Genomic DNA, 24,178 nt, shown 5'->3' on the forward strand with positions numbered 1-24,178 from the left:
ATACAAATGGAAAATATAATATTTACAGTTTCAGTAATATATTTAAACAAATATACAAAACAAGTAGCATATATTTACATAATAGTCAACAAATTACATTAACAAGAATGCAAATTAAATGATAGGAGGATAATGTGCAATCTTACAAACATTGTCTTTTTACTAATATATATATATATATATATATATATATATATATATATATATATATATATATATATATAATGTGTTGTTTGTTTATTACATGATGGGTTTGCGATTGATCATGTATGCACATTTACCAGTCTATCAAATGTTAAGTGAATGCTGTTTAATTAAAGAACAAGTTATATAAATATCTTCTCATTTAAGAAGTTTTTTCTTTGTTTTGCATTTACATGAGGGAGTTTTGTTTCCTTAATACACCAGAGCTTTTTGGTTTCTTTTAAGCACCACTCACTCTATACATACTGTTTGTGCCCTAATGTTGCAAATTAGATTATTTGGGCCATAAAGATGCTATAGAAGGTACTTACTGGGATCAGGGGTTTCCATCAATGTTCTTACAGAGGACTGGAAGACCTGACGCTAACACTGGGGTTCTAGGTCACAGTGTATGAAAGCAGGTGTAATCAATAATGTTTGCATTGCCATAAGTACTACCAACAAGCCTGGTAGATACCTATTGTACAGTATATTAGCTTAACGCAGAGACCTCTACCTCCAACATGCTGTGATATGTAATTGTTCCAATACCTTTCCCATTAAAGATTAAAAGGTGGTTGCGATTTCACATGGTTGTAATGAGATTGGTGGACAATAATTTGATTCCTGATATCCTCTAGATTGTCTGGGAGGAGATAGTGTGGATCCTCTGTTTTGCAGATCCCGTTTGAGTTCTCTGTGCATCCGCTCATCTGGTATGCTGTTAATATGGTAATAAGTGTCCTTTAGTGTATAGTTAGGGATATGAACATTAGGCACTCTGGGGTGATAATAAGGGTTGTAGTAAGTGGGAACTAATGAATAAGACATTGAATATCCCTTTTCACATTGATCTGTGAAATTTCCATGGTAAGGAACTTTTTTGCTTTGATGATTAAAATGACTTTCTGCTCCTTGACATATTGCAGAGCTTCCGACATATGTGGAACCTTAAATAGAAAAGAAATCAGTGTTATTAGTCTATAGAGCTGAAACTGTAATGTTATAAAACTATAGATATCATTTGTTCAAAGGAAAACAACATGGAGCTCTAGTCTTATAGGAGATGTATGTAATATTTGTCCACATTTTTATTAAACCTCAACGTGTAAATATAAATATAGACCAAGTTATAAATTCTTTTTATATTGAAGTATAAAAAAATACTCAATAAAAACTTACTTATTCTGTACAAATATTTCTTATTTCACATTAATGCATATTGACCTCAGTATCAAAAATAAAAAAGGATGTACAATATACCTGAAAAAGATGTTCTTAAGATGACTAAAGTAAGTGGTGAAGGTGTTTCTTTACCATAGATATCTCCCAAAGACATCGACAGTAAGTGGCCCATATATGCATATGCACATACAGTATGCACACTATCTGGGTAGAACAGTAGTGTATGACAAGTGTCTAGCTGACCATGAACTGCTTGTGCTTACATTCCTAAGCAACATGTGTCACCCTGTATTCTTATTTTGCAAACAACACACTTTGATAAATTAATGTTGTATTCTTTACTATGAGTCTTTCTTTGAGAATAGTTGGCAAGTAGAAGTGTGTATATGTAATAACTATCTGTAATAACCACGGGCATTTTAAGAGAGGAGAGGGCCCTTGTGCAGACTCCAATGAAGCCCCTCCTCTCCGTCAGTGCAGTAGACTATTGTGCATATGTCTTCGGGAACATGGTGCCTGCCCTAATTTCCTGAGGACCCCCCTATTGCCCATGTGCGAATACACCAAACAAAGCCTGCAGTGGCCATTTTCCCAGAGATGTTTGCTACTGCGCTGCTGGACTGACAGAGAGGTGAATATGATTAATAAGGTACAGTGTTTGCAACGTGTGTGCCCCCCTGGGCCCAGGGGCATGTGTGAACAGCACATACTGCACCCATTATAGAGATGTCAGTGGTAATAACTGTGGGGCAGATTTAATAAGCCTAGTAAAATGATAATGTGGCTGGTACCTTATTACCGGCCAATCAGCCCCCAACTGTCTTTTTTTTCTTTAAACCTAGCCTGTAACTTTAGAGTTAGGAGCAGATTGGCCACTGATAAAATATCAGCCACTTTATCACTTAACAGAACTTAATAAATTTGCACCTTAGTTAGGTGCATAAATAGTATCAGCAGTTTAAAAGTCTCTGATACAAAAATATGAGCAAGCTATATACTAAATACTAAATACTATATTTACTGTGCATGAGTATTGGTTTTTGTATTGTGTATTCCCTAGTGATAACTCTAAATGAGCAGCAAACAGCTATAAAAGAAAAAGTACAGTTGTTACACAAATCTGCTTGAGCTAAAACTTACTGGTTGGTTTCTGCATGGTCACGCCATAGTCCTTCTTCCCACTTTCTCCACTGGTGTCAAAGTCACTGTCATTGAAGTCACTGTCTCCTTTGCCACTGTCCTTTGTACTAAGTTGTTCCACTTGACAACTCACACTGGAAAAAGAAAAATTATTACAGCTCCAGAGTCTATTTAATTCAGGGCAAATAGTATTGCTTGGTCCATGAACCAAACGTTGTAAATAAACTAATATTCAAATAACTTTCTACAGTAATTGTCTTTCTTTATAGCCAAATTGATATTGACAATACAGGTTAAGTAACATGGTTCTAGAAAAGGAATGCATGTATTCAGTGTTTCCCAACTATTATCACATCTGCCCATGCTACAGTATGTGGTCCATTCACAATTATTGAAATGCGATTTTACCATGCAACATTTCCATAAATTCTGTAATTAATTTAAACCAGTTAATCAAATTAACATAAAGAAATCTATACCCTCCAGCAATTTACTTCTCTGTAACCTTTTATTGTCTACTATTTCTATGGAACCTTAAATGATCAGTTTTATTAAATGGCTCTAGAAAAATAACTGATTAATGCTCTTGATAATAGCAGTTATTGATCTTTTATTTACCTTAGACTCCTTGTAGTGCTGTCTCGGTCCAAACTGGAGGAGTTATATATCCGTGCAGAATCTGAACTCTGAAAGAAAAAGTAGTAACATAAGCATAAACTAAAAATGCAAATCCATCAAATATGTACCTCATCTGCATTACAGTCACCTTGGTAAAGCCATGTTGTACTATAGGTGGGAGATTTAAATATTACAGAGAAAACACTAGGCAATAATTTAAATGATTTTGCCGATTAGGATGGGTCGGAGGGACATAATGTTTAAAACCTTGACAATGCAGCTGTTGTTGAACTACACATCCCAGCATGCCCTGCATCAGTTTTAGCATGGCCAAATAGTCAAACTGTAGCAGGGCATGCTGGGATGTGTAGTTCAACAACAGCTGGAGTGTCAAAGTTAGCCTAATATGTACCCAACTTTAGATTTAGGATTTCTTATGTCAGGGCATCTTGGCCCATCTAGTTTGTCCCTTATAGGCATTTGTGTGCTACTTGCAAAAACACTCAAATTTACATATAAAACACTTAGGGGGAAATGTACTAACATGTGTATTCTACTTCACATGTGATGTTGCTATGGGCAACCAATCAGATCCTGTCTACTATCTTCTAGAGGGTGCTAAATAAATAGGAAGTAGATTCTGATTGGTTGCCAATAGCAACATCACATGTGGGGGGAAATTTAATAGGATGAGAGATTCAGAAAGTGAGAGATTTGGTAAGAAATCTCCAGTTTTTTTAAAGCGGCAATCATTTACACTTCAGAATCAAACTGGTTTTGCAGTGTAAATGATTGCTGCTTTAAGAAAACTGGAGATTTCGTACCAAATCTCTCACTTTCTGAATCTCTCATCCTATTACATTTCACCCATGAAGTACAATACACATGTTAATACATTTCCCGCTTAGAATACATTATGACTTTGTATACTGTTTACAGTATATATTAAATACTATGGGGGAAATTTACAAAGAAGGAAGTTCTCTTTCACATGGGATCAGAATCTTCTTTTTTATCTAGCACCTTCTAGCAGATAATAAAAAGTATCTGTTGCCATAGTTACATCCCATCTGAAATATAACTCCCATTTAGTAAATTTCACCCTATGTGATATGTAATATGCAATTACACGCCATACTTTGCTAGGGAAAAAAAAACATAGCTAACTATTGTAGATGAAGTATGGCAATGTACTGTAACATAATAATATTGCTATCCACTTTGAGGAATTCTAAAGGAACCAAATAAAAGTATTACTTACATTTGAAGCTGTCTGGAAGTCCTTGCCATGGTCTGTGCTCGATAATAAACTGCCATCCTCTGACTCAGTGTTGATTGACAGCTGACAAGAGTCAGACTTAGACATTGAAGAGTTGTATAAGGTATCTTTAGTTGGAGCCGTCTTGTTTAGTAGCTGGTCTTTAACTTCTTTTGTCCTTTGCTGGTCAACATCTAGCTTAGAATTACTAGATTTTCTTTTACAAGAGCAGGCGACAAATAAAATGGCAAAAAGAAGCAAAGAGCAACCCCCAGATAATACTGCAATGAAGATAATCGACAAGTCCTTCTGTTGCTGTTCTTCTGCGGATGATTGCATTATAACTATCTCTACACTGGAGGGTAGTGAGTCTGTCAGAGTAAACTGCAAAGTAGCATTGCAATGCAGTGAAGGCCTTCCACTGTCATGGACTGCAATTACAGCACTGAGGTCCTTAACATGGAATGAATCCATTTTTCTGGTTAATGATAACTCACCAGTCACTCTGTTTATAGCAAAGAGTCTTTGGGTGTCTTGTACAATAGAGTAAAACAGCTGAGCGTTCAGCCCTTCATCCTTATCTGTTCCTTTCATCTGCAAAACTAGATAATTTTCTGGAGCAGTGATTGGCAGTATAATTTCAGCAGAGCCATTGTCAAGCACGGGGAATGTAATAACAGGTGCATTGTCATTGACATCAATTATCTTGATTTTAATCTGTGTACGAGTTGAAAGCAATGGTACACCATTGTCAACAGCCTCTACTTCAAAGTCCAGTTGTTTAAGTTTTTCATAGTCCAAAGACCTCACAGCACGTAGTACACCTGACTCCGAATCAATGGCAACAAATGTAGACAAGGATTGTCCCATGATTTTTGCATCAACCAGTCTGTAAGATATTTTGCCGTTGAAGCCAAAATCAGGGTCTCTGGCCACCACAGTGGTAAGGTAAGCCCCAGCAGAATTATTTTCCAGAATAGATACTGCATACATTTGCTTAGTGAATTCAGGAGCATTGTCATTTTCATCACTTACCCTAATAGTGTACTGCTTTATTGTCTTCAGTGAAGAGAATCCCAGATCTTCAGCGACCACTGTCAGGTTGTACTCTGCTATCTTCTCTCGGTCTAGAGAGGAAGTGGTAACGATCATGAAGCTCTCCTCATAGGCTTGCTGCAGTTTAAAATGTTCGTGCCCATAGAGTGTACAGTGAACTTTGCCATTTGGGCCAGAATCTCTGTCTGTGGTGCTGATTAGTGCCACAAAGCTGTCCTTAGCCGCTGCTTCACTGATGTAGGATATGCCCTTTTTCACAGAAGTCAGTGGTGTGATGGTGATAGCAGGGGAATTATCATTGACATCTATGACATGGACAGTTACTTTACATGTAGCTGTTAAGGGGTTAGAACTCAGATCCTGAGCTTGTACATCAAATTCATAGGTTTGTTTCGTTTCATAGTCAACTTTACCTTCAAGAGTTACACTGCCTGATTTGGGATCAAGTTTAAAAAGATGACATACCTCTGGCGAGACTTGGGGGCTGAAGCTATAAACTATTTCTCCATTAGCCCCTTCATCATCGTCAGCTGCATTCAGGTCCATTAGCACGTACCCCACAGGAGCATCCTCCATTATGTCTACTGTGACAGCACTCTTCTCAAAAACAGGGCTGTTGTCATTAAAGTCCAGAACACGAACCTTAACCACTGCACTGCCTGAAAGTGGCGGGCTTCCTCCATCCATAGCAATCAGTTCCAGGGTGTAGGTGGATTCTCTTTCTCTATCCAACTCATTCATGAGTACCAAATCGGCATATTTAACCCCATCCGCTCTGGTCTGCACATCAATACTGAATTGACTATTCGCAGAGAGTTCATAGTTCACGATTGAATTTGTTCCAATATCTTCATCTATTGCTATTGGCAAAGGAAACCTGGAACCCACAGGGGAATTTTCAGAAATGTCCACATGTATCTCAGAGCTGGAAAAGTGAGGTCTGTTATCATTAATGTCTCTTACCTCTAATTTCACATTAATTAGCTTTAGCTGGTCTTTGGAAAAACTGACCACATCCAGGGCAAGGATACAGTTTAGAGACTGTTGGCATATGTGTTCTCTGTCTATCTTCTCTCCAATACTTAGCTGCCCGTCACTTTCCTGGACAAGAACAATTGAGCTGTTAAACTGCTTCATGAGATGGAAATTGCTCGCAGGTCCGTCTCTGGAGTTAAACATAAAGTGGTCTGACAAAACTGCAATTACTGTTCCTGGGGCTTCTTCTTCATAGATGTAGTAATGAGCAATTTCTCCAAAGGAGAGTGAAGTCATCAGACCCAGCAAGAGTACTGGCAGGAATCTTAAAAGTTTCAACATTTTCAGTTCTCCTCTTTTGATTTAAACCTTTTCAAAAAGCAGAGTTAAAAGTCTTGTGGTCTTGTATCTTGCAGAGTAAAAAAGTTGCATCAATGAAGTCTGCCAGCTGTGAAGTCACTCGGCACAATCCTGTTAAGTGGCTCCTGTGTTCAGGACTGGAGAGTGTGGATAACTGCCTGGCCTGATCTCTTTCCTCAGGTTATATGCTCAAGGATATGTAAATTAACCTCCCCCTTCACCAAGTTCTTGTGCCCCCAAGACAAATGGTCACTGAGGCTGAGCAAATGAGGCTGTCATTAACAGAGATCTCAGTTGGAGGCCAACTAATATACAGTTATATTTTGTGACATCTTAACAAACCCATGTTTTTCTACAATACAAGTAATCAGCAAATGCCAAATGATATAGAACACATAGAAAATTCAATAAACCATTGCTAAATACTACATTATATGAAGGTTGCCATTGATTGTAAATGTTGCTGAAAAAAGCAATATATGTTTTTAATGCTATAAATTACAACTAAGAAAAAAAGAGTTTATTTTAATTGCAGAAAAAATATAAATAAAAAAAACACACATAGAAATCCAGACAAAAACACACAAATATACTTATATATAAACAAACATACAAACAAACAAACAAACAAAGAAACAAACAAACACCTATACTAATCACTTTCTGTGCCCTTTCATTAGCATTCCATTTGTATTTCATGAGCTAAAATACTGTAGAATGTTGAATTTAAAACACATACAATTAAAGTGATTATTCTCTAATTGGTACTTGTGTAGTTTCACGGCTCCCGATATATCGGATGCGATATCGGCCAATATATCGATGCGATCCAAAGCAATTTTTTACCTGTTCATAACCCCACTATCCACTACATGCAGAGTTAATTTTATATAGTGTGGCGAGCGCAACGAGCCACCGAGTCCGAAGCGTGGTGACCCAGCAAGGGAACGCGGATTACTGCGCTCGCCACACTATATAAAATCAACTCCATGCGTAGTGGATAGTGGGGTTATGAACAGGTCAAAAATCGCTTCGGATCGCATCCAATATATCGTCCGATATCGCATCTGATATATCAGGCACTGTGCAACTACACAAGTACCCTCTAATTATATAGACACAACATACAAATGGAGCCCCTCTTCTTCAGCTCCAGGGCTCACCAGAATGATGCCGCTGGCTGAGAGGGACTCCATCTGACTGGGACGCACAAGCGTCTCACACGCACGTGCGTCTCACGCGCACGTGCGTCTGAATCACTCGCCGTCGGGGATCGGGAACCTTGGCCATCTCTTCTTCAGGGAGATGGGCAGGGTTAGGGGGGCGATCCGGGGAGGCAATGGGGACCTCCGTCAGAATGGGGTGCGCGCCCCCTTCCAGCGGCGGATGGTGGAGGCTGGCTGTTGTCGATTTGATCGCCAGCACGAGCCTGAATCAGAGGGGCTCCATCTGCACATGGGTCCAGAAAACTTGTGGTCTATATATTTTGTTAACTTTATAAGGGTTATTGAGAGAATATACAGTTACTATATACATTGATTAGCATGGCACATTTTGCACACCACGTAAATGCAATAAATTCTATAACTCTTTATTTGAAATTACAATATGGGAATCACATGTTGGTAGATGGCAGGAATTTGTACAGTATAGCGGCCAATTGGGGTTGGACCGCGATGTTAGCAAAGTTCCTCCAAACTGCATGGTATGCACCCTCTCTTGCATTTGAATTGCTTAAGGGTCACATATGATAAGCTTCTGCGAGCAGCTTACTATATGCGATCCAAGCTGAATCAGGCCCATAGATGATGAATATGTGATCTATTGTACTGCATAGTTAGGTCTACTAATTGTGGGAAACGTGTCTGTTTGAACCCTTTCCTTCATTTTGCTGGTAGTGGTAGCATACACCGATGCTTCATCACTCACTTTGGAGGCAATATTAAAGTGGAGAGTCTCCACCATTGGCAGCTTCTACCTCTGTGTAAGAGGGGGGATGATGCTAGCCACAATGCTGACCCCCCCCCCCCCCTCCCTCGGTTGCCGCCGCTACTGGTCCCGGACGATCCCTTCTGCTGCTGCCCCCGCCCTCACCAGTCGCCACTGTGGTTGTGGGACCGGCGAATGCTCAGTATCATCATCAGGACTGTGCTTGCGCTGGCCCCCAGCTTCTATGAGCCGATTTGGCAGCAGCCCACAGTAGCTAAATCCCGGTCCCAGCGCATGTTCACTGCAGATGACAGGCACCAGGACCAGCCTATGCACAGTATTGGCCGTGGTACACATATCCCGAATTCTATGGGCTGCAGACGAAGCATAGGACTGTGCATAGGACTGGCGCAAGATTTTATGGTGTGACCAATGGTGGTGTCCAAAGACACATTAAGTGGTATTTGAGTACCTCCATTGTCAGTCCTTGCCCAATTGGACATATTGCTATACACCAGGGAAGGGATAGCACTAATGCAGTACAGTATGCTGCAGATGCAATTAATTGTTATATCGCACCCAAATTTGATTCAGTTCCTGTTTTAAAAATGTTTTTAAATACTGTAGGACAAAAACCTTTTTATCTTGTAAAGTATTTATAATACTGTAATACAATACAAATTCCAATGTGAAGAGAGATTTCAGATTCATCTAAAATATCTAAAAATATATTTTCCATAGCAGCACCGATATATGTCAAGCAGCACAAACCTCCACTTTAATACATAAAGGAGGTCATTCGGTTCATTCACACAGGGGCCGATGTTTTTGTTGTGTGCATGCGCATAATGATTTAGGGGCATGTGCAGGGTCCCTGGGCGAACGGACTCGTCGACTTGCATACTCACCAAGCCGTTTACAAGGAGCAGTGCGGGCCTGGGAGTAGGGCGCGGAGTTGGGTGACCCCATGAAAACGTTGGGCGTTCCCATGGAATTGCGGGCAAGAAGAGGTGTGACAGCCCTGTCTTCGACCAGAAGCCACTGACTTATATTTGTGACCCCTGGAGAAATCATTCGATGGTTGCCGACCATTGAATGATTTTTCTGGATGCGGACACATGCGAGGGGATGTTTCTTTGTGTGGCATAGTTGCAAGTGAAAATGGCAGTGGGGGGGTGTATTCGCCTGGGCAGCGTTACAAGGACTCGGTAAGCGGCGAGCTTCATCACTTACCAAGTCAATTAGAATCAGGGCCAATGTGTGCTAAAAAATGTCCTTTGTAAGCAGACAAATTTTGTATCTGTCCCAAAGTATTAAAGGTGTTATAGTGCGTACACACTGGGCAATTTTCAGCACCGCCTATATCGTAAATGTATACAAATCGTTTAGTAAAATCACATAATGTGTACCCAGCTTTACTTTAATAACTAGGAAAATATATTAAAAAATCATATACGGCACTAAACAAAAACATGTAAATCTATATTATACATATGCAGAGGCTACATCCCAATAATTAGGGGAAATTCTAAGAAACTAAAATAAAAAGCCAAACCTATTAACAATAACTAACAATATGATAAAACAGTATAATTCAAAATAGACTTATGCCCTGGAAGCAATTACTATAAATAATACGCATTTATTATAAAAAATATATTTAAACCCTTTTTAATAATTTTACAAATATCACATTAGATAAAAAAAATCCTGGTACTTGTGTATTATAGCGGCGCCCATCGCATCGCATACCATAAGGCATGCGATGGTATGCGATGCGACGCAATATCACGCGATATTGTACAAGCCCGAGCCCGAACTTTGCAAGCGCAGCGTGACCCGCGAGGTGACGCGGATACCTTCACAGGTATCGGCGTCCCCTCGCAGGCTTCAGAGGTATTCGCGGCCCCTCGCGGGGCTCGCTGCGCTCGCCTCGCTTCGGGCTCGGTGGCTCGCTGCGCTCGCCACACTTTCTATTCTCAACTCCACGCCGACGTGGATAGTGGGGGTATGAAAAGGTCGGAGGACGCGTACCGCCACCCCTCAAATGGCTTGCTGCGCTCGCCACGCTTCGGGTTCACGTTTATAGTGGGGGGGGTGGCGTGGGGGTGCATTTAACATTAGGGTGCTTATACAATGTTTCATCGCATAGGGGGCAAAAATCGCGTCGCATCGCATCGCATGCCATCGGGTGCACGGCATGCGATAAAAACATTGCGCGATGTACATCGGGGGCGCCGCTATAATACACAAGTACCAAAATCCTTGATAAAATATGAAATGCTTGGAATTCTACTATATATAAATCAATAGCTTTTTCAGTAGAGCACCATTGTCCCCTCTTAATACCCTTTCACATCACAAAGCCAAGTCGGACCTGGGATCGCAATCCAGGGTCCATCCCAAGTCCAGTGCTTTCACACTGAACCCAGTTACCCATTATACATAGGATGACACGGGTTTAACCCTTCTTATAACCTGGGTCGAATTATCGGGTTGCTTGACCTGGGTTATAAGCTATGATTCTTTCACAGTGCACCTCGACTCGGGTCCATACGTCACCAACCCAGGAATAACCCGGGTCCGATGTGAAAGTAGAAACCAATTATTTTAATTAGAGGGAAAAGTATGTTTAATGTGTATAATTGAAGGTTCAGATTAGTTTTTGTTACTTCATACCCTGTATTTTAAAGTATATTTTTAGAGCTCTCTTTAAATAGAGAAATTATATTCCAATTGTGATAGATTTTAACTTTGTCGCCGACAGTCGAATGATGTTTTTAGGGTTTTGCAAATAAAAGTCAGTTTAGTCTTTTATTTGACATGTAAATGGCTGAGAACAGGGCAGTCCGCTGACGTCATGTGACGACAGGCGTCCTTCTCATGCAAGCTTTGACCTACCTGCGTTCGCATGGGGGCACCCAGCGTTTTTCTGGGCACACTCACCCTTTTTGTGGACATGTCCAGGAAACGCTGGGCGTCCGCATGCGCCAGCCTCCTTGTCCACCCACTGCCTGCCAACCTCTGTGTGTGCACCTCGGCATCTGTGATAGTGGCCGAAGGCGTTCACACAGCAACGCTGCACATGCGTATATTCACCGATACGCATGCGCAGAGCCGCAACTTCGGCCCCTATCAAAATTCGCTGTGGGACGCAGGAAGCTGAATCACCCCTAATATATAGTCCCTCCATTGCTATAAAAAGTCATTAAAACAGAGAGTGATTAGAGGTAATCATTGTTCAAATGTTTGTGTGTATGTGTGTGTGTGTGTATGTGTGTTTGTGTGTATGTGTATATGAGTGGGTGTATGTTTGTGCATGTGGGTCTGTGTTATTTTATTCATTACTCTTATATATTCTGGTTCATTACAAATTAATATAATGGCGAGGACTGAGGGCTGTTTCCTCTTTGGAAGCTCATTGATAGCAGGACAGTACTCTCCATTCATTGAAGCAATACCCTGAAGTTATCAGTTCAATCACATACAAATGAACAGGTAATTAGACCAAATGCCTTTAGGTCATGTAATACAAAGACAGTATACATCCTAGGTACAGCGATCCCATGTGTTTACCAGATTCTGAGTAACAGATAACAATTCATTACTATATGTGTGCTCTTAATTGGAAGGATAGATACTCAGTCTTTCCAATTGATTTCTTAATGATAAACCAGTAAATGTTAATGCCAATATCAGTATAATGGATAGGGCATATGACTACAATAGTACAATACAGTACTGTAGGTTTGACACATTTGCTCCTTTTGGGGACCATTTGGAATATTAGCAACATGCTGCATCTTTTGGTGAACATTCTGTAGACTTTTGTCGGACAGTTTGTATGGTGAATTATCCACTTACACGTGAGCACATGCTGTATGTTTTACAGCTCCCAGAAAAAACACATAAGTGACAAGAGGGCACGTGATAGACATGACAATTTGTTCCTCCTGCTCAATTTGCTTTAGTCTTGCTGCTGTCACCAGCAAAGCTGAAAAACATTTCCCCCCCGTAGAGCGATCTGTTGTCTCCCAAACAGGAGCCAGTTATACACTAATTCCTCCAACCCACTTCTAATTTAGACCAGAAAATTGGATTTTAACCATGAAACCAGCAATATAAGCACTGAGATAATAGAAAGCTCTGTTTAGTTGGATTAAAACTAGCAGATGGCAAATTTTGCACGAACACACAGAATGGGAAAGTAGTTTTATATAGAGCCATTATACAATATAACAATGTAACAAAATGTTGTCTGTTGCAGAGGAGAGCTATCACAAAATCCCAAATATGTCTCATAAACCAAGGCGGTACAGAGATTATCAGTCTGCTGAGACTGATAGTTCTACAGGGGATAGGGATCTGCAGGCTGCTAACCTCTGCTCTAAAATATCAGGTACTATATGTGTTTAACTGTTTAGAGATACATGGCTGACTTGGGAATGATTCAGAGATGGACGCAAAGTAGATTCTGTATGTAGGGGAGCAGTTATTACAACTATGAATGCACCTAAAGGGCCATACACACTAGGCTGACAGTGACCCAGCCAACACAGATATTGGTGGCGGCAGGACTGGCATCGGCAAGTGCATACACACAAGGGGGACCGTGTGTATGCACTTGTCGTTATCGCTGCGAGTGAGCTTGTGTCGTTACCGATGCACAGCGTACACAGCGTTCAGAATGTGACCAATATCATCTAGTGTTTATAGGCCTTAAATCACACTTAGCATGTGCTGCAATGGTCTTGTGGCAGCAATCGTAGAGATCATTGATTTGCAAAATGATTGACAGTCGGACAATTTATAGGAGTTGAAGGAGGAGTGCTGACTTAAACGCAGGCATGCCGTGATTATTTCAGAGGAATGGCATATATATATATATATATATATATATATATATATATATATATATATGGTACTGCTTCCCTAGCACGGCGCCCGTCTCATTGATTGTATGCCTTAAGTTTAAGGTACTTAAGGTATACAATCAACGCGATGGACCCGATTTTTTAATCTCATGGATCTTATGCATCCATAATATGCATGAGATCCATGAGATAAAAAATCGTGAGCCCCCAATAACCATTGTTAACGCCACCAGCACTATCAACGCCAACCCGAAGCGTGGCGAGCGCAGCGAGCCGGCGAGGGGCGGCGGTACGCGTCCTCCGACCTTTTCATACCCCCACTATCCACGTCGGCGTGGAGTTGATCTTATATAGTGTGGCGAGTGCAGCGAGACACCGTGCCCAAAGCGTGGCGAGCGGACGCGGACTACTTTACATGTATTCCGCGTCCCCTCGCGGGGATCGCTGCGCTCGCCACACTATATAGAATCAACTCCACGCCGACGTGGATAGTGGGGGTATGAAAAGGTTGGAGGACGCGTACCGCCGCCCCTCACGGGCTCGCTGCGCACACCACGCTTCGGGTTGGTGTCAATAGTGGGGTGGCGTTAACAATAGGGGGGCATTTCACCTATGAGGGGGGGTTTTCAATTTAAATTGGGGTTTGGGGGGCTTTTTACATTGATTCCAATGTAAAAATCTCATCGATCGCGTCGATTGCATCATCTCATGCATCTTATGCCGCACAAACACATAAGATGCATGAGATGCTTGAGATATCAACCCCACACATACAATCTAGATCGTGGGCGCCGTGCTAGGAAAGCAGTACCATATATATATATATATATATATATATATATATATATATATATATATATATATATATATATAGTCCATAAGGCTTGCACTCACATCTAGTACATGTTAGTTTGCTGGGGTGACATCTATAGCCATAGGTTGTATTGCAAACCTTATGGTAAATACATATTCCAAAAGATGATATGCGGTGTAAATATGGATATCAGAAAGACATATCTGTACTTCCAGTAACCATGCCATGTGACCACAAGATTGCTCATAGGGTTGATGTTTGACCGATGTACAGTACATCCAGTGGTTGCATATTTGTACACTGTCCACAGCTTAACAGCAAAACCTGGTGGTTTCAATATTTGCAAATTTTCAATAGATATATGAATCCACTCAAATTTTGTTGGTCAGAACAAAACCCAGTCTACATCTCCCGAGAATATCTTATCCGAACAGTTCTGGTTCAGATCTTCCCATGGTTCATAATTCAGATTTAAAATCTGAATATCAGGTTTTGGATTACAAAAATGACATGATTTTAGCCTTTTTAAAGGATTTTTTTAGCAATGATTATTGATTATTTTATCGATTGTTAACTGATCCAAAAACTAAATCTGAACCAAAGCACTTGAGGCTGTTTGGCAAAAACTAAAACCCAAACACAGGGTTCCACACACATTTAAGTTTTTCGCACTGCTAATATGTCCAAATTTGCTACTGCAGGGCCATAGGCATACATCTCTCAATCAGGCCCTTGGTTATTAATTATTATTTTCACAAAGTTAATGAGTTTTCCTTAGAAAGTGTAAAAAGTTTTATATGGAGACGTCAGTTCTGGATAATCTATTTTAAATCCAAGCATAAATTTCAATTTAAGTTTGGTACATTCACTGTACAACTTGTTCTTCAGTTAATTTACTCAGTTGCATCAGACAGTGAAAGTATAAAATATATTAACAGGACGTATTTATGGAGCTCTACAAATATATTACAGTACTGTTGGTTTATATAATTTATTAGACAAGGAGTTTCATGTTACTACAGAAATGTGAAGATGTCATAGTGTCTCACTGTTCTTATTAACAATGAAGAATCAATGTAATATATTTACTGCATCCTGAACTTTGGTAATTCAAGTCAAGGTATGCCAAGCAGTTATGATAAAGGAAAGGATCCAATAATGAAACCCTACAGTACCTCCAGACTCTTATTTTTGTTCACATCCCTATAGAGCTGCACACAAAAATCTGTGAGGCCGAAGTCAGATCAGGCTGCATAGGGAGCACATTGCAGTAAAGGTGTTAGCATTAATTCTCCTTTGCATTTAATTGGATTGACCCCCACAGAGTTCCAATGTAGTACAGTTTCCAGACCTTGTCAGTAGTTGAAAATACAGATTTTTCTACCACTTTAGATTTGGGGGAATAGAAAAGCAGGACTTGTCACTTTTCTGTTGTTCTACAATAAGCATTCTGGTTATGTATGGAATTATCCTGATGATGTTTCATAGAACAGTCCCAAGCATTCAAGCTGCTTGTCTCATGTTCTATTGCAGCAGTGGTAGAAGTGCCAGAGACAATGGAGTTTGTTTCCACTGGGCACCAGTTATAAAGGGGGCACCCTTAACTTCTCCATTGCCTTTGGTGAGCTCTAGGGACTTCAATCCTGGGCTATTTTTTCCGTTGCAGATTTGGGAATGAAAAACACTTGAGCCAGGAATTACAGAATGGTTTGTTTTAAGTAATAGGGTGACTGGGTTTGGGAACCAGTGAGGAAGGGTGTAGGGAGCAGCAAGTGCAGATGATGTCAAGCATCCGCTGACATCAGCTGCCCGCCCCCTGTACCTGCGTCATTGGGCCATTTACATGGGAGTTCCCATGGGTGTTCCCATGGGCGCAGCCTGTCTCCGCCACCCACTCCCCCTGTCCGCACTGCTAGGTGTGAACGGGACAACGAACAAGCAGTTTGCCGTGCCCGCTCGCACCAAGCAGCTGCATATGCACATAAATGTATATGTGCATGCGCAGTCGTGAAACGAATACGCAGGGGAGCGAAAGGACCAGAATAAGGTCCTTAGTGTAGAGAGTCGTAAAGGAGGGTGGGTTTAGGGAGCAGTGAGGAAGAGTGCAGGGAAAAGGCAGATGCAGTAGAGAGCAATGAGTGTGATTGTATGGGAAACACAGACAGAATGGATGTAGGGAGTACAGTATGTACTTGGTGCTTAGGTGAGCAGCCATTGAGAAACACACTTCCATAATCCCTTAATGCTAGTAGCTGCAGGGCAGCTGTAGGCAAGTCATTATGTATCCAGAGAGGAAAGGGAGAGACAGAGAGAGGTATAATGTCTCTGTTGATCGCCTCCATGTGTGCGTGGTGAAACAGGATGAATTATCAATCAAAAGTGAACAGTACAAATTACAGAAAGGGTGTGAGAAAGGGCAGTGTGGCACCTTTTCCTAGAATGTCTGGATTTTCGTATTAATGATTAATGATTTAATCCTGTAAACTCACATGTTGGCTACATGATGCAAGGCAATCAATGGACAGCGCCATAAGAAATTATGCTATCTGACAGTCCAGCAGCCAATCAGGAGGCGCTGCTGTGGCTGCTTCTCTAATTGTCTGCCAGTCCTCTAGCTCCGATTGGCATGGTGGCCAGCACTACTTTTCAAATGCAGCCAGTGCTGCTATCTGTGTGTCTGTGGCTAGTGGCCTGAGCGCAATATACACCAGTGACTCTTGGGCTGCATAACTGGATAGCATCTGAGCCAACTGTTGCTAGCGATCAGTGCTGCCTGGTGCAACTGCGCATATGCAACCTAATCCCTAAAGAATCCTGGCATATTTTTGGGATAAAATTCTGGGATCCTGCAAACCCAGGATTGGCCTTCCTTGTAATAACTATATATGATATTTAAAAATGACATAAGAAAAAACTGCAGTATTACATTAAATAAAACCTGTTAGACATGAAGACATTAAAGGCAGATGTTTATATATACTGTTTAATCTCAAGTGAAGTACTATTGAATTAGTAGAAGCACTGCCTTTACCCTGAAGTATTAGACAATTTTTCCATTCTGGTTTATTGGGTATAAGTGCTCATTAAACATAATAGTATATTATGTTCCCTTTCAGTATCAGAAAGCATGGGTGTATTAGGGGGGAGGACACCCGTGTGCAGCCTTCCCCGTCCGGGCCCCCTCATTTCTGCCTGCACCCATGCAGTGTAGCACTATAGAGTCTGCGCACTAGAGGGCTTTGATATTAATTTGCATCTGTTGCGGTGGCCATTTTTGTGGTGATTTCTGCAACCCTGCTGTGGTCATCACAGGAAATGGAAGATGTGCATGTTATGTAGGTCCCCATGTGCACCCATCATTATTATTACTTGCAGTAATCTTCATATGACAAATGCTTTCTGTCTCTTCTTCCAGCCACAAGCAGCTTACAGTACATTCTGTAGCTCCTGTGACTTTTATGCACAATTTTACCATTCTCTGCAAAACAAGAACCTCTTATAATAAATGGGAATCTCACTAGGCCGCAGGCTACAACCATACATTGTCCCCTTATCAATACCTTACACTGGTTACTCAGTATGCTCACATTTGCTGACAGCAAGAGGAGATCTATAGTGATTGATCTTCTCATTCACCAATCACCTTGCACCTCCTCCTGCTTTATATTGATATATTACCCCCTGAAAGCATAATTAACTGATGCATAATCTCATTATAATGGTCAGTTCAGAATAAGAAACAAGAGGGTTCCACTTCCTATCTGAGACATTCTCTGTAAAACACTGTAGGTTGGTGTTATATAATAAAAGTAATAAGAAATACAAGAACTCATACATGATTTATATTTATGTTTTCTTTAATATTATTTCTACAGAGGTATGTATTGTGTGCTGTCTGGTGGTTCTGTGATCCACTCAGATTCCAGTCATGCACTTATTAATAGATCTTAAGTGCACCACCTTCTTCCTACTGAATTCTGCATAATTGGGGGCAGTACTGATGATTGCATGGGTTTCCTCCAAGTACTCTGATTTCCTCCCACAATCCAAAAATATACTGGTAGGTTAATTGGTTCCCAACAAAAAAATAACCCTAGAATGTCTGTGTGTGCGTGTACATGTGGTAGGAAATATAAATTGTAAGCTCCACTGGGGCAGGGACTGATGTGAATGTTCAAATATTCTGTGTGAAACGCTGCGGAATATGTCTTTGCACAATATAAGAAACTTACTCACTTAGAAAATACTTGGAGCTGTCCAAGAGTGTTACTGTCAGATGCCAAATTCCAGTGTGGTGTTTAATGCAGCAATTGTATATGTAAGGAACGTGTAGATAACATAGCAGTGAGTAGCTAATGTGGATCACCTACAGCTTTTCAAGGCCACTGAAAAAGCTGGAGCACACTTTTGATTAGGACTGCATTTTGATTGTGTATTTTTCCACAGGTTGCGCCTAACATTTGGGGTGACATCAGTTAGCTGCTGACCCCATCTATTCCTGTAATGGGAGACGCAGCACTGACAATACAATATAAAGCTTACCACTGCATGCCACAGCTTGAATGCTGTTGCATTTCAAGCAGCCTGTGATAGAGCCATTTTTCCTCACAAACCCATAGTGCTGATACTTAACAGAGGAATAACTTGAGCCTATCACACTATATACGTGATTATTGTACTAGATAATACTGGGGCTATAGTGTTAATCACATGCATTGTAAATTGGCACACATATACATACAGCAAGTGTTGAAGCTTTACCTATTAACAGCCAGGGCCACCGACAGGGGGGTGCCCTGGGTACAGCTGTCCCGGGCCCCGGCCTCTGGAGGGGCCCAGGCAGCTGCCCACAGTGGTGCCAAACCTCCCCCCGGGCACCCGCACACCGCCTCCCCCTCCCGGCACCGGCGCCCCCCCAGCCAGGCACGCACAGTGCAGCCTGCAGAGCACCGAGCCTAGCACACAGAGGGGCTCGGCGCTCTGCAGGCTGCACATCACTGTGCAGTGTGCGCACTGACGTTCTGGAGTCTGGACCTGACCTGACTGACGGTGGAGGGAGGCGGAAGGAGCGATGCCGCGTGATGGTAAGTGATGGGGTAGGGGGAGGCGGGCTGCCGGCAGGCGCTGGCTGGCGGGCACGCGCGCGCGTGTGTGTGGGGGGGTGAGGATGGTAATGTAGGGCGCTGTGCCGCTGGGGGCCTGGACTGTAGGTCAGACAAGGGCCCCAACAATTCTAATGTTAACAACTATATATATATATAAAACCTATAGATGTCGACATCTAAGTGTCGACACGTGAGTCAACTCTACCCCAGTTATTATATGAACATTTTTACGTGAAGATACCACCTATTACTAATACAAATACAAACATATATTTCAGTCCAAGGGCCCATGGTGCATCACCAGTCCACATGATGTCGACAATTAGAATTTAAACAGGCATATGCTAATAAATCTTTGTGGGAGATATTTATTATCATCATACATAGAAGGCCTGTTTATCAGCGAGCTCTCTATAAAGATACTCTGTTGCACGACATTGTAACATTGAATTGCAACATTTCTCCACAGATTTTAATATACTGGAAGAGACAGCTCTTGTAAAAGATAATAATTGGGCCAGATTCTGTAAGCTTCAAAAGTGATAAAATGAAGAGTGATAAACAGCCAGCCAATCAGCTCCTACCTGCCATGTCACAGACTGTGTTTGAAACATGTCAGGCAGGTGCTGATTGGCTGGCTGTTTATCACTTTTGAAGCTTACAGAATCTGGCCCATAAGAGAGAGGACTGAGGAATAACCCCTCAATATATTAGTATAAATTCCAGGAGGGACCTCAATATTATAGGTGAATACACATGGGTCCTAGATGGTATATATGAGCTGGCATCTTCATCTTTCATATTTCTATCTTGAATAATATTTCACACCCCAATGAAATAGGCGACACAAATACACAACAGACACAAACTTAGACACAACAAAACAAACTTATTTTGAATCTATTTAATATACAAGTGTCAAAGTGAGAAACCTGTTTATATATTGATATAATATAAAATTATTTATTTATCTATTTATTAACAGTTTCTTATATAGCGCTCACATATTACGCAGCACTTTACAAAGTTGCGAGCAAAAACACATACCGAATTACAGTACAAGACAGTTTAGGACAAGTTCATGGTTAATATGGATAGTTGCAACAGAGGACAGGACACTGAAACAATCATCACGGTGGCAGAGGTTTATACATTCTAAGAAAGGCACATGAGGAAAGAGGGCCCTGCTCATGAGGGTTAGACAGACAGGGGTGACACAGAAGGGAAAGAAGTGACTATAAACAGGTTAGGATGAGAGATGGTCAGGTTTTATGCAGGAGGGCGGGAAGAGGTCAACTTAGTCTTTGATATTTTAAGTCTAAAAAAGCCCTGGGTCTTCCAAGAGTAGATAGCAGAGAGACAGTGGGAGATATGAGTGAGGAAAGAGGGAGAGAGAGATCAGGAAAGGAGCAGTAGATTTCATTATTATCAGCATAGATGTGATAGTGGAAGTCGAGTGAGCAAATAAACTCACCCAGAGAGGACGTGTACAGATAGAGAAGAAGAGGGCCAAGAATAAAATGTTGGGGGACACCTACTATCGATGGAAGGGCAGGAGAGGTACAGCTGTGCATTTTCAAAACAGGCAGTGCACATACAAGCATAAAGAGTGATATTCAAGTTTTAGCAGTTGTAGAAATTGTGATATTATGGATGAATAGCCAGATTAAGCAGCCAGGAGAAGTATGTTGTAAGTATGAAGTGAGCTCACTCAAAGCAGTCCCTTGGTTGAGTTGCTGTTGTTTTCTGTCTTTCTGTGTCACTTTGATACCAAGTTGTCAAGTTTTTGGCAGTTTCTGTCCAGTTTAAGTCCAGGCTAAATCCAGGCTTTAAGCTATGTAACTGTTTTCTCCCTACTTAAAAATCTTCCTACTTTAAAATCTAACAAATGGTCACCTAGGCTGTGGTCAGCCTGGTATTCTCAATTAATACTAAAAGCTGTTTCTATGTTAATTGATTGAGACTCCATCCAGCCAGTGCCCCTCTCCCACTAGCAATAAAACTAAGATAAACAAATGGTAAGAGGTTACAAACCATCCCAGCCACTAATACATTCTAACTCACTTTAATTCTTAATACAATTGCACAAATACCTATAATAATGCAATATGCAAGGCAGAATGATGCTGACTCAATACTGACAATGGCATGTAAAGTAAAATACCTATAATAATGCAGTATGCAAGGCAGAATGATTCTGACTCAATACTCAATAAGATAGTGCGTAGTCAGTAAAACACACTTTATCCTTCCCTTGTATTCACTTATTGTTGTTTCGTGTGTGTTTCTCATATTTCACTAGTTTTAACGACAATAATAAAGGTTATATTTTAACTTGTAAAAGACCAAATAGGTGCACCCCTTTTAAAGACAATCTCTCTCTCTCTCTCTCTCTCTCTCTCTCTCTCTCTCTCTCTCTCTCTCTCTTGTTTATGATTACCCTATGTCTTGTCTAGTTGTGGCACACCTCCCATCAATATAAGTATTGGAACATAACAATATAAACGTTATTAAGGAGGGTCCTTCTTTCCTCAAACACAATGAGGGTCCTGTGCGGGTAACAACCCTTTCTTGCTATCCTTGGCTCTCCAAATATACCCAGTTCTTTTGTAAATGCAAACACGCTACTCAATGCCACTAGAGGAACACTTGCTCCATGTCAAATTTCCTCCACTTCAAGTTTATCCACAATTTCTACAGTACAGCCCTCTCTCTTTTACCAAGCAATCTTTCTCCAAGCCCCTCCAATCCCATCCCCCTTTTATCACATTCAGCGCATCCATCTGTCCCCCTCCTTCTATCACATCCTCCATTATTGCCACTGACTTTGATTCCCTTTTCCCTTAAAATATTGAGGCCATCACTACATCGCTACCCTTTTGTCCCTCTTACCACTTGCCCTTGTTTTTCTTTCACCCCACCATATTATATTATTCTATCTACTGTCATCTTCTATTGTCTCACCTATTCTACTAAAAAAAAACAACCCTCAGCTCCATCTCACTTGCTTATTAACGCCCCATTCATTTTTCCTTTTGCCTCTAAATTACTTGACTGGCTTTCTTACATACATTTTGCCTGCTACCACCCTGATAACTCTTTCCTTCATCTTCAATCTGGCTTCTTCCCCCTCCACTTCACTGATATTGTCCTGGCCAAAGTTACCAATTTTTTTTTTCCATCAAAACAGTACTGATTCTCCCGTCTTGTCTTCCTGGACCTCTCTGCTGCCTTTGACACTGTGGACCACCATCTCTTATTGCATACCCTTTAGACCATGGGCCACTCTTAAACCATACTTTTATGGTTCACCTTCTACATTACCAACCACTCTATCTCTATCTCTTGTTCGGCATTCCCTGCATCCAATCTTCCTGTGGGTGTCCCCTAGGGTTCTGCCCTTGGTCCTTCTCTGCACATTTCCTCCCTGATTGAACTCATACAGTAAGTTCCTTTAGCCTCCAGTATCACCTTTATGCCAATGACACTCAACTCTACCTCTTGCTTCCTGATTTCTTCTCTTCCTCCTGGATGTCTAAGCACTTTATCAAGCTTAACATGGGCAAAACTGAACTTTTTATCTTCCCTTAATCTAAAGTTTCCTCCCCTCCCGAACCCTCTATAATTGTCAAAAACACCACCTTCTCCTCTGTTTCTAAACTCTGCCACATGGGAGACATTCTTGAATCTCTCCTCTCCTTTGCCCCTACACCCAAGTTCTTGCCATATCTTGTTCGTTCCAGCTCCACAACAGCACTTGGGTCAGACCTTTACTTCCCCATGATCCCAGCAAAACCATTTTCAGCTCACTGATATCTCTTGTTTTGACTACTGCAACCATCTCCTAACTATACTATATGCTGTATAATACATATATACTGTACCTTGTTCCCTTCTTGCTAATCTGCAATTGTGCTTAATGCTGCAGATACATTCTTTTTTCACACTGCTTCAACTCTGTCTCTTCCCTCTGTCAAGCCCCCAATTCCACTACTTCAAAATCCTCACCTGACATTCAAAGACCTATCCTACAGTATTAAACTGCTCCATATACCTACCACCTCATCTCCCTACATACTTCTTCCCTTCTGGTCCATGAATGATTGCTGCCTTTCCTCCCTAATGTTAGCATTTCTCACCCCAGAATACAAGATTTCTCCTATGCAGCCCTCCTATAAAGGAATTGACGGAGTGCATTGAAAACCTTTTTGTTCATAAAATAATTTCTGTCCACCATTTAACCATGTCTACTTCCCCTTCCTGCACCCTGCAATTTTCTCACTCCTGCTTTCTGTACTTAGCCAGCTACAATGCTTGTGAGCAGGGCTCTCCTACCTTTTAAACTGTCTGTAAATATCCAGTTGTTGCATCATTGTTTCCTATTGTAAAAATGCAATGAAATTAGCTAAATAAATACAATGGTTTATGCCATATGTTATGGGTTAGTTGTCCCTCATTTAGACTATAAGAGTCTATACATTACTAGAGTGGATAGCTTTAGGCTTTGGATAAGTAAAGTAACCATAGTGAGGCTTCTTGATCACAGTACATGCTATGTGCTATCTTGCTGATAAGGTAATAGAAAAAGGTTATGACCTCGGCTTAGTTTAAAGCCCTGAGATAACCTGAAGACTGGTAATGAAACATAGAACAGAAATAAGTGCAGACAATATATTTGTGG

The 24,178-nt window shown here is 41.1% G+C and overlaps 1 protein-coding gene across 1 annotated transcript; it reads right to left on the reverse strand.

Annotated features, from left to right (window-relative positions):
• Positions 1 to 238: 238 nt before the first annotated feature.
• On the reverse strand, positions 239 to 6,919 carry LOC146059082 (protocadherin-8-like). Its single transcript, XM_083171205.1, has 4 exons — positions 4,388 to 6,919; positions 3,127 to 3,194; positions 2,509 to 2,642; positions 239 to 1,133 (listed from the first exon to the last, which is right to left on the reverse strand). The coding sequence occupies exons 1-4, from the start codon at positions 6,755 to 6,757 to the stop codon at positions 751 to 753; spliced, it is 2,955 nt and encodes a 984-aa protein (XP_083027331.1). The 5' UTR covers positions 6,758 to 6,919; the 3' UTR covers positions 239 to 750.
• Positions 6,920 to 24,178: the final 17,259 nt, after the last annotated feature.

This window comes from Crinia signifera, chromosome 2 (genome assembly GCF_055691185.1).
Source record: "Crinia signifera chromosome 2, ASM5569118v1, whole genome shotgun sequence".
Classification (NCBI taxonomy): domain Eukaryota; kingdom Metazoa; phylum Chordata; class Amphibia; order Anura; family Myobatrachidae; genus Crinia; species Crinia signifera.